The sequence below is a fragment of the Sebastes fasciatus genome, chromosome 7 (assembly GCF_043250625.1).
Source record: "Sebastes fasciatus isolate fSebFas1 chromosome 7, fSebFas1.pri, whole genome shotgun sequence".
In the NCBI taxonomy this organism is placed as follows: Eukaryota; Metazoa; Chordata; class Actinopteri; order Perciformes; family Sebastidae; genus Sebastes; species Sebastes fasciatus.
The window spans coordinates 22417239-22429650 of NC_133801.1; the positions used below are offsets into that span (position 1 = coordinate 22417239).

At 42.8% G+C, this 12412-nt stretch overlaps 1 protein-coding gene across 1 annotated transcript; it reads right to left on the minus strand.

The window, feature by feature from the left end:
* Positions 1–2757: 2757 nt before the first annotated feature.
* Positions 2758–6342, minus strand: LOC141770867 (extracellular calcium-sensing receptor-like). Its single transcript, XM_074640712.1, has 5 exons — positions 6122–6342; positions 5740–6028; positions 4809–5477; positions 3850–3973; positions 2758–3691 (listed from the first exon to the last, which is right to left on the minus strand). The coding sequence occupies exons 1-5, from the start codon at positions 6340–6342 to the stop codon at positions 2787–2789; spliced, it is 2208 nt and encodes a 735-aa protein (XP_074496813.1). The 3' UTR covers positions 2758–2786.
* Positions 6343–12412: the final 6070 nt, after the last annotated feature.

Consider the following 12412-nt stretch of genomic DNA (forward strand, 5'->3'; position numbering starts at 1 on the left):
CCTCGCCCCTGCTCGCGGGTCGGGGTTGCTGGCGGGACGCCGACCGACGCGAAACCAAAACTCTGACGAGCGCCACGACGCCTGCCGCAAGGCTCTACGACAAGCGGTTCACGAGTTATGAAGGGGGGCGTGGCTAATGTGTAGGGGGCGGGCATAACTTTCACCAATGAAACAGGCACTCTCTGCTGAGTGATATGACACTTCCCACAAGACTCTACGACAAACGGATCATGAGTTATGAAAGGGGGCGGGGCTAATGTGTAGGGGGCGGGCATAACTTTCACCAATGAAACAGGCACTCTCTGCTGAGTGATATGACACTTCCCACAAGACTCTACTACAAACGGTTCATGAGATATGAAAGGGGGCGGGGCTAATGTGTAGGGGGCGGGCATAACATTTACCAATGAAACATGAACTCTCTGCTGAGTGATATGACACTTCCCTCAAGACTCTACTACAAACGGTTCATGAGATATGAAAGGGGGCGGGGCTAATGTGTAGGGGGCGGGCATAACATTTACCAATGAAACAGGCACTCTCTGCTGAGTGATATGACACCTCCCGCAAGACTCTACGACAAACGGTTCATGAGTTATGAAAGGGGGCGGGGCTAATGTGTAGGGGGCGGGGCTGCCCTTAACGAATAAAACAGGAACTCTCTGCTGAGTGATATGACACCTCCCATAAGCCTGTACGACAAACGGTTCATGAGTTATGAAAGGGGGCGGGGCTAACGTCTTAGGGCGGGGCTATGAGTATAATTTTTCATATACATGTCCTCAAGACTGGACCACCATCATACCTGAGAAATCTGGGGCAGATCGGACTATGTACAGTTGAGTTACAATAACTGCCGAATGGCTCAAAATGGCCGCCACGCCACGGTCCGCTCGTTAAGTGAACACTCACCATTTTAATAACTTTTCATCCTCGAGGTCTTGAGATGGTCCTGACCAAATTTCAACTCGATATGATCAAATCTGTAGGAGGAGTTCGTTAAAGTACGCTGCCAATAAAACGCAAAAATTGGGAAAATCGTACATAAAATCCAATATGGCCGACTTCTGGGTGGGCGGAGCTAATGAAACCCAATGAGGAATATGTTTCAAATGATAATTTGGGGCAGATCGAACTATGTACAGTTGAGTTAGGGTTAACCCACTCTCTGCTGAGTGATATGACACCTCCCACAAGACTCTACGACAAACGGTTCATGAGATATGAAAGGGGGCGGGGCTAACGTCTTGGGGCGGGGCTATGAGTATATTTTTTCATATACATGTCATCAGTACTGGAGCACCATCATACCTGAGAGATTTGGGGCAGATCGGACTATGTACAGTTGAGTTACAATAACTGGCGAATGGCTCAAAATGGCCGCCACGCCACGGTCCGCTCGTTAAGTGAACACTCACCATTTTAATAACTTTTCATCCTCAAGGTCTTGAGATGGTCCTGACCAAATTTCAAATCGATATGATCAAACCTGTAGGAGGAGTTCGTTAGAGTACGCGGCCAATAAAACGCAAAAATTGGGAAAATCGTACATAAAATCCAATATGGCCGACTTCTGGGTGGGCGGAGCTCATTGAGTATGAGTATATTTTTTCATATACATGTCATCAGTACTGGAGCAACATCATACCTGAGAGATTTGGGGCAGATCGGACTATGTACAGTTGAGTTACAATAACTGGCGAATGGCTCAAAATGGCCGCCAAGCCACGGTCCGCTCGTTAAGTGAACGCTCACCATTTTAATAACTTTTCATCCTCGAGGTCTTGAGATGGTCCTGACCAAATATCAACTCGATCTGATCAAATCTGTAGGAGGAGTTCGTTAAAGTACGCGGCCAATAAAACGCAAAAATGACATAAAAATCCAATATGGCCGACTTCTGGGTGGGCGGGGCTAATGAAACCCAATGAGGAATATGTTTCAAATGATGAGTGGGATATGCATACCAAATTTCATGAATATCGGATCAACTTTGACAAAGTTAAAATTTCAACGCGTTAGGGGGCGCTATAGAGCCGAATAAAAACACACCGAGCCTAATGGCTATGCAGTTACATAAAGTTCACAGGTGTCTATCATTTTGCCAAATTTTATGAGATTCCGAGCACCTAAAGGTATGTTCGAAATCTGAAAGACATAAGGGGGCGCTAGAGAGCCAACATGCCACGCCCAAGCAAAATTTCACCACTAAAATTAAGTAATTACTAGTTTGGATGTGTGTGTAAAGTTTCATAAATTTTTGTGCATCCTAAAGTCTTCAAATATGCGTTCGTAAATTCTAAAATCACGCAGGAAGTCCAACATGGCTGACTTCCTGTTTGCCGAAGAAATCTCAAAATCATTTAATCCAGGTATGAGGGCGTGAGCAACGACATACTTGAATTTCGTGAAGATCGAAGAAACTTTCTCGGAAAAACTGCGTACGTTAGGGGGCGCTATGGAGCCCCCTGGAGACACCCGAGCCCAGTCACTCCAGAACATTGAATTTCCCACCAGTTCTGACGCATACTCCACTTTTCGTGAGTTTTGGGGATGGCTAAGGTCGTCAAAAACGCGTTCTTGCAGCGGAAAAAGAATAATAATCTGCAGAAAAACAATAGGTTCCTTGCACTTCGTGCCAGGACACCGTTGGGTCCTGGCACTTTCGTGCTCGGGCCCTAATAATATGTATGTTATAATTAATAGTATTCTGGGGTCATTTCAAAATTAAAGCCAAGCCACAACTCGTGAAATAAAAAAGTAAAAGACTGTCATTAAATTTATGTTTAATTGGATCCTGTTTTCCCCATCAGATGTTTTTTTGTGTTCAGTTCAGGTTTGAGAACAATAATAAAGCACTTTGGTGCAAATATACAGAGAAGTAGTCCATAACTGGAGGCTAAAATAGCAAATATCTCCACAGCCACAGTGAACTTCCCAGGAGAGCTGACATACGCTGGGATAAATGTGATCCAGACTGCACAGAATATCAGCATGCTGAAAGTGATGAATTTAGCTTCATTGAAATTATCAGGCAACTTTCGAGCCAGAAAAGCGAAGACGAAGCAGAGCACAGCCAGGAGTCCTATATACCCCAGCACAGCCCAGAACCCGATAGGTGAACCTAAATCACACTCTAGAATAATCCTTTCAGTGGCATGAGCTGTATTTTTGTAGGGGAATGGCGGGGCAAGAGCTAACCACGGCACACAAACTAACACCTGTAGTAAAGTAAAGCTGAGAACGCTTGTTCTCTGAAGCGTAGCAGAGCACTGAAGAACTGTGTTCGATGGCCTATTAGCCTTAAAGGCGTTCACCACCGCCATGGTTTTAGCCAAGATACAAGACATGCACAGGGCAAAAGTGATGCCGAATGCTGTGTGTCGCAGCATGCAGGACCACTCAGAGGGCCGGCCTATGAAGGTCAGAGAGCACAGGAAACACAGAGTCAAGGAGAAGAGCAGCAGGAAGCTCAGCTCAGAGTTGCTGGCTTTGACGAGAGGTGTGTGACAAAAGCGAAAGAAGACACATGACACCACCAGTGTTAAACTTGCTCCGAACAACGAGAAAGCAGCGAGGAGGGCGCCCATGGTTTCTTCGTAAGATAGGAACTCGATCACCTTTGGGACACACTGGTTGTGATCTTCATTTGACCAGTACTCCAGCGGACACCGCGAACATTCGGCAGCATCTGAATTGAAAACAGTGAAAGCTGAAATGTTTCATGCTGCAATTTATGAGAGCAGAGCTCATGTTAAAATAAGCGCTTGCTATATTTTCTGACTCAAAAGCTACTGTAAAGCATTGATTTTGTACAAATATTACATAGTACATTACAGATCTACTCACTGCTGGAGTTACTGATCTCTCCATCAGCACAGGCGATGCAGGAGAAACAGCAGATGGGTTTGCCTTTAATCACAGCCTGCCGGAAACCTGGCAGACAACTCTCACTGCAGACAGACTGTGGCCTCTGTAACAACACCACAACTCCTCAGTTACTCATAGTTTGTTGCCGGTGTAGTCCAAATTCTTAAAGCGAATATGATAAAAAAAAGTTATTTTCATAAACGGTCATTATACAATGATAGTAGTGCATGAGACATGTAATCTGAACAAAATAATGTTACTTTGTGCCCTCCTGTGCATCATGGCATTTGCAAGATTTCACAGCAACGAAGGAAAGCAGCCAATCAACACTGAGGAGTCTGTAAGAACCTTTAAATTACTGCTCGCAAAACGCATGAACTCCAATAAAACTGCCCATCTCGGCAACACCGATCAAATATGAATCAAGATTTTGTTACTACAATGCCTATTTCTTGCCTCAAAAGTTTTTAGAAAGATATTTTAGTTTGCTGTTAAGCTCTTAAATGAGAAAGTTTGCTCCGGCTGGTGGGCGCTTGGTATTGGTATTGTTTCATGATGGCCAGGTCACAAGCTTTCTCATTTTACAGCTAAAAAGTACACTAAAATATGTTTCAGAAAACATTTGACCTGAGAAATAAGTATTACAGTTACATAATGTTGATTATGCTAGTTTGACCGTTTGATCTGAGTTAACAGGTTTTGCTGCTCAGAGACTGCTCAACTCTAATTGGTTGTTTTTGTTCGGCACGGTTTGAAATTTCAAATGCCATTAGAAGCACTAGGACGATGCAGAGGAAGATGATGTTTTTTTTCATAGATTATCTGTCTCATGTGCTATTGTCAGGATATAGTGACAGTTTTGTAAAAAATAACTTTTCATCATATTTGCTAAAAGTAACCAACTGCAGCTTTAATTTAGTTGTTTAAATTTAATCAGCATAAGGGTCATCTGTGAAAGGATTGTTGATGTCCTCTAGTCTCTCAGAACCAGAGCACTGGGTCTGACCGTGCACACTAGGTTGGAAACTGCAACCAAATGTGGCTTCCCAGAACTCCCTCAGCAGATTATTATGAGGGTCTTGACTTGGGTTAACTTGCAAAAGAAACTCTCGCAGGCCCGGGATCTTTGCTTTTCTGATGGTGAAGCCCAGAGATCCTGTCAGGATTCCTGAGTACCTCTTGGTGGCCAGGTAACTTGCCGTAATCCAGGACTCGCTGCCCACCCACTGCAGCCCAGTTAAGTTGTTCTTCAGAGCTTCCTCAAGCAGAATTCCCAGCCCGTGGGAGAGGAAGGCAACTAAAACCTTTGCACTGCCGCTTTGGATCACTCTGACCACCTTGGCAATTTGCCCACTGGGGTAAGTGCTTGAGATGACTTCTGAGTACTCGATGCAGACCCCCTCTTGGCTTGCAGCTTTGATAAATGTTTCCATGCCATTGTGACCATAGTCATTGTCACTTCTAACTGCCCCAACCCATGTCCAGCCAAAGTGCTTTACCAATTTTGCCAAGGCTCTGCTCTGATAGTAGTCACTAGGGATGGTTCTGAAGAAGGAGGGGTACTCCTTTCTGTTACTCAGACAAGCACAAGTGGCATAGTGACTGATCTAATACAAAAGAAAAGGAGGAATACAAAAAAACACATTTATAACATTTGAGTACAAGTAATAACTGACAAAAGGTAGACTTTTGACTCAATCTGCTGTATCGGTGCGAACCCTGGAAACCTTAATTCTGACCTTATAGCCCTGAATTGAACCATAATACTACTAGAATGCATTATTTGTTGATGGTCCCTTCATACTAAGTTGTAAAATGGAACATGGTGAAATCAGTCAAAAAAATTATACAAATATGACACATATTTACCATTGGTATTTGGAAAACCCCTGCAATTTGTAGCATCGCAATAGTTGAGGATGAATCAGAGGGTCCGATGATGGCATGAACAGATGACTGGCCAGAGCAGGTTTGACCCAAAGTCCTTTCCTGTCCATTTATTAGACCCATCACCAGACTCGTTGAAGACTGTGTTGAACCACATTTGTCAAACACCTTATAACCAATTGAGATATTAGGCAGCAGAGAGCTGCTATTGTTGATCTCCTGAATGGAAAAAATCATTGTTTGGGCAAAGTGAAATGCTCGCATATTCATCCTGAAAAAGAGAGAGAACAGTTTTAACTAACAGCTTTTAGACTTTTCTTTTGTTAAAAACAAAACAAATGAGAAATGAGACAACAAACAGTACCCAGAGCATATGAGAGGTTCTGGAGCATCTGTGAAGGAGGGCTGAGGGTTAAATGTTGGTTTGTGGATGGAGAAAGCTCCTCCAATAGTGATATCTCCTTCCTTAGATAACACAGGAAACACTGGGCTCCCCAGCATCTCACAGAGCACCGTGTCTTCCTCTGCTCCAAAGTCCCCCACAAAAAGCACAAACAGTAACATGACATAGGCACAGTCACACATCTGGTACAAACAGGCACACACACTAACCTGTATACGTTGTGATGAGCTCTTCTACTGCTGATGTGGTATATTTTCAGGTGTTACACAAGACAGCGGGGCCCCTAAATGTAAACATGGGTAAACAGCATAACGGGGACACAGGGTCGGACCAAAGTCCAGTGGTTGAAAGATAAACATGTAGGACATACATGTTTTTATGCTCAGCTCGCATGTTGCATGACAGATGTTGCATAACATCTGAGCCCGATATAAGGAGGCACGAGAGCCCCGAAGTGCAGGACTTTCAGATTTGAGTTGAGACCTTCGGACGCTCTAGACGTTCGTTATGACATTTGTTGCTTGTTTGTAATAAACTCTATTATGCCAAAAAAAGAACAGTGTCCGCGGAGCATCCTTCCTCATCACTTCAACAGCACTGTCGCAGGAAAGATACGACAAATTTGGCGTCACGAATACAGGATCGGAGGTGGCCTCAGCGACAACTTCACAGACGGTGAGCTCACTCGATTGAATGCTTGTCATTAATTGGGGCTGTTATGTGGAGTTGTTTGGACACACCGTAAATTAAGAACCTTCTTGTTATGGACATGTCCTGTTGATTTGATGTTTAAAGTGAGGCTCCGTGCTAAATTTAATGAAAAAAGGGGGAATGAATAGAGAAAAGATATAAAGTGAAGAAAAGAAGTATGAGAAATAGTTTAGAATAGCTTCATGGTAACGATAAGGTGGGCTAAAAAGTATCGTGCAAGATTAATGAAGAGGGGCCCTCAACTTCTTAACGGTAAGACGCATGCATATTAGCCACTGCGTAACGATGGCTCTGACATAGTCCGGAATTAAGTTAGAAAGACAAAATTGGGAAACCTGGATCCAGGTAATTCGAATAAATAAATGTAAAGAGTGTTAAGAGACAGAGTGATAAAAGAGAGATAAGGAAATAAAGAGAGAGATAAGGAAATAAAGGAAATAAAGGAAATAAAGGAAATGATCATATGACAAGCCGCAAATCGGATAGAATAGAGCCCTCAAGTGTAGGAGCATGTAGTACGGGCCGATTAAAACCTAGAACGACATCTTATGGTCAGTTTAATAACTGGAGAGTGTAGAATCACAATTCGAATGACCGTTACCACTCTGACGTTTGTTGACGAACGGTGTCTGAAGCAGCCTCTCGTCGAAGATTTTACACCTCAGAGGTAGCATAAATTTTATGAGAAAAAGTAAGGAAATAGCGGCAGAAAGCATGCTGTATGAATGAAGATATCTAAAACTGGTGAAGAGAATGTGTGTGTGTGTTTACTTTGGGATGAGCAGAAGCGGAGGGGGATGTGTGTGCTGAATGTGTGTGTGTGTTTACTTTGGGATGAGCAGAAGCGGAGGGGGATGTGTGTGCTGAATGTGTGTGTGTGTTTACTTTGGGCCATATGTGTGCCATAAAATGCATGGGAAGAGAATATATGTGTCAAAGTTAATAATTTGTAAGAATAGATACGTGGCCCGATGTATTGTATAAAACCATGAGCTTCTGTTTCCAGAAGACTAAATGAATTAAATAATGTAAAACATAAGCTGTTGATTGTGGGAATTTCTCTGGATCAGAGATCGAAGCGCACCCTCTCTGGATCACTGTTGTCACTCACGCCGTTGGGCGTGATGGCACGGCCGGTAGGAGTGGACGCTTGTTTTCTCTGCAAAAGAGGGATTTCCGGGAGATACAGTAAAAAGAATAAAACGATGAGCCACTGAAATGAGCCTGGTTACGATAAACGCATACACATAAGATAAATAACTATAAACCAGGACAAATAAAGTGGAGTTGTGTAACTGCAGTACCCGTATAACCCTTGGAAAAGAATAGAAATATATAATAATAAGAATAAATAATGTATAAAACCATGAACTTCGTTTAAGAAGGGTAGCGTTTGAAACCCCCCCCTCTCACTCGTCTCAGAATTCCCTAGAGGAGGTTGGAATGTGGGAGTATCCTTTGTCGTTTGAACTGTTTGGTTCAGTGGGGTTCACTAAGTGCTTTAATGTGTAGGTAGGGGTTTAAGTTAGGAATAAAATTGATGATGCTGTTAAAGGGACCTAATGGGTTCACAAGAGACTAAATCATTGCATGTTTTTTGTCTGTTATGTCATTTATGGTGAATGAGAATTGAGACGGGAGGCAAGGCAGCGGGCCGGCACATCACGGAGTGTGGCTTGCTGACGTCCACAGGGAGGCTTCCGCTTCAATCTATTAAAGGCCGGTACAAATTTATCCACAGACTCTTTAACAAAAACAAAACCTGCATTTCCATATTTGTATATGTTCTCAGTCGTAAGCAATATTGATGGTACACATATAAACCTGCTTTCATTTATAAAATAAGAGGATACTGACCTGCTCCTATACACCTGAAAGAGTACATGCTCTAGGCAGTTAGGAGAAATAAATAAATGAATAAATAGAAAACTTGGCAACGGATTGATCAGTTAATACATTTGATTAATTAATGGCATATGATTGTTTAGTTTAACCCCTGCTGACAATGCAGATGTTCATTTATGTTATTGTGCGTGGTTTGTCTGATCTGTGATGTGGTGGATATTCAATGCGGTGACTGTTTGACGAATTGAGCTGAAAAAGGGGGAAGTAATCTAAATAGCCTTGAGTAGTTTTAAGTTTAGCAATTACTTCTTAAAGTACAATAACGGAACATAAGGAAGCCGTTATAATGGGGAAAAAGAACACTAAAAATCCAAAAGTAATCACTCCTGTTGAGATAGTACAGAAGAATAATCCTTTAATTAGGGGCATCGCAAACATTGCAAAAATATCGGAAAAATGGCACAAACGCTGGCCTGAAATTGACCAACCATGGCCAATGGAGGGGACTCTTAACCCAGATGTAATTAAAATAATGCCGGTACTTGTATCCACATACAAGTACCGGCACATCCACATACAAGGCAGAGCAAAAGAAGGGAAAAAAGGGGAGAAAACGCAAGGAGAAGAGGCAAGTGGAGCTTGGCATTCTCCAGTTGTTTGAAGATGAGGGACAGAAACTGATCAAAGCTGCAAACGATAAAAGGGATAAAGTTGTAGAAGAAATAAAACAAAATACAGAACAAACAGAAAAACTGAGGAAAGACACCAATTCATCGTTCTCACATATGAACCCAGTGAAGGGACCACCACCTTATGAGGTAAAGACGAAGGCTAAGAAAATCTATCCTCAGATCCCGGTGATCAGTCAGGAGGGTGACTACCGTATCAGAAACGAGGAGGACAGAACAATAGAAACAGGACGAGCGGAGACAACTATAACGATGTATCCAAGATCCAAAAATAAGAATAAAGCAAGGTTTGGGTCTGGGAAGCAAAAGCGGGACCATGGAAACGAGAGTGACCAAAGCGATCAGGAAGGGAGCAGGGGAGGATATGACCCTGCAGTCAGACGGATGTTGGCAAGAGCGGAAATAAGAGGAAATGTTATCTCTGATGACAGTGAGGATGAAGAGGGCCATGAAGAGGAAGCCCGGAAGGCTTTAAGAAAGATCAAAATAAGCATAGACCGATGTCACCGCGAACGACAAAAAACTGATAATCCAGAAGAACTAAGAGATCTAGAGTACCAGCTAGAGGAATTGCAGTTTCGGAAGGAAGAGTTAGAGAATGAAAACTACGAACAATCTGCCCCGACAACTAGAGGGCGCTATAGAAAACAGTCGAATCCCAAAAAGATGATTCCAGTGGTCATCCGAGGACAGAATTTGGAGTATAAGCCTTGGCAGAGTACAGATATGTCAAACATACTTGAAAAGTTACCTACTCTTCAAGATGGAGCACATCCTTGGATTTCAAAGTTGGAAGAGATCATAGTGGGAGAGCAACCGGCCATGGGAGATATCAAGAGACTCTTGGCCAACCTCATTGGAATTCACGGTATGGGAGAGATTCTACAGAAAGCTGGACTTAATCGATATGTGGGAACTGCTGTGAATGATTCAGAGCTGTTTGCTGCAAGTAGAGGTCAAGTGTGCAGGGCGCTGAAAGAAACATTTCCGACAAATGTACATCCTGACAATATTTTTATTGAACCACTGGGACAAGAGGAAAACCCGAGGGCCTATGTGTCGAGAGTTCATCAAGTGTGGAGAAATGTCACAGGAAATGACCCGGATTTGAATAAAATGGAGCAGTCGATTTTGCGAACCAGAATACAGAAGGGGCTGCCCCTGCCAGTGAGAAGCAAATTGGCAGAGGTGGTTGGTCTTGGAAGCATGGCAAAGAGTGTTTATACGGATCATATAGCCCACCAAGTGGAGCTGTATAGGAAAAAGGAACGTGATCAAAAAGACCAGGACCACGAGACCCTCAGGAAACTTAATCAAATACAACTGATGGATAACAAGAGGATGGAGAAGAAGCAGGCTCTGGTTATGCAGAATCAGGCTCCACTAAATCAACTAGTACCACAACCACAGCCGAACCAGGTTCAGCTCCAATCGTTCCAGCCACCGCCGGTGGTTCCAGTTGTCTCCTACCCACAGCCAGCTTTTGATCAAGCGCAGCCCTGGAGAGGAAGAGATCAAAGAAATTAACAGTTGTGGCTAGACCGAGGTGCCACCCGAGATGCTACTGGACTTTGGAGAAATCATGAGGGGCTGATACTATCACCTCCAGACCTGTTGGGTCTGATGATTCAGGAGGCGCATGGCTTAGCTCACGTTGCAAGGGGGGAAGTTAAGAGAAAGATTACAAAAGAGTATGATTTTTGGGCACCATGTTTGCTTGAACAGATTGATTATGTCATAGGCAGGTGTAACTAGTTGTGGACTATGTTGACATGATAAAACCGATTGAAGGGAATGCTCAATCGGTTGCCAAGTTCTTATGTAGAGAGGTCATAAGCAGGTGGGGACTTCCAGATCGAATATCCTCAGACAATGGGAAAGAGTTTGTGGATAAGACGGTGAAATTGATTTTGCAAAAACTAGGAATTAAACAGCGTACAATTTACTACAGTAACCACTGCAAAGGTAAATAACACACGGATAGAAGCTGCTATTTTAAATTTGAAATCAATAAATAATGATAATGCTTTCGATCAGAATACTACCTTGGCGGCAACATTAACGCCTAGGAAATTGGAGAATGGGACACAGACACTTGATAAAGTATCCTTGAAAGTGAAAGAGATGGTAAATAAGAACCGGAAGTCTATGTTAGAGATGGGGATTAGTGTGTATAGTAGGAAGGAGATTGAGGAAGTGAAGGTTGTAAATTCATCTGAGACTGTTCAGAAGAATATTGTAGAAGTGGGAAAGGAGTTTGTTGACTCGGATCAGATATCACAGGAGATGTTTGAACAGAACCATGTATTGCAGAAGAGAGAAGCTAAGTGGAAAGCATATGGATTTGATGCTTCAGCGTTGGGAATTGTAGACCCATGGGCAGGTAGAAATTTATGGTTTCAGCAGTTAACACACTCAGTGAGATCAATCAAGAAATTGAAGGGTCCATGTTTGTTGAAAGTACCAACACCAGGTACATGGCCTTCAATTTTGGAGGCGGTACCGGAACCATTAACTACTTCATGTCAATCTTCTGTACTGTCATGGCTCTTGTATCAACAGCAATCATCAGTGGATAAAGTGATGGCTTTATCAATGAACCTTTTTAAGCCTAGATTGAATTGTTCTTGGTTGGCAGGATTACCATATGAGAATTTACTTGAACAACATGAAAATGTGATGACAGCGGTACCTGATCCGATGGAAGTGAAACCTGTGAGGGCAAAGTACTGTTTTTGCTCAAATGAAACTAAGAAGGGGTCTGGAATGTTTATGGGAATATCAGAGTGTGATGGTTATATGATGGATTTAGGAAAGCGTGAGGATAAGGATGTGAATAAGTTGTATGAAGTGATTTTTCAAGTGTCAAAGCGTAAGCCGAGTAGAACTTTGATGGTAGAACATCAAGTTTTGCCTGGTAATGTGACTATAGGCAATTTCAGGGATATTTGGTGGATTTGTGGTGAAGGAATATCCATTTTAAATATATCAGATGATTATAATCCTA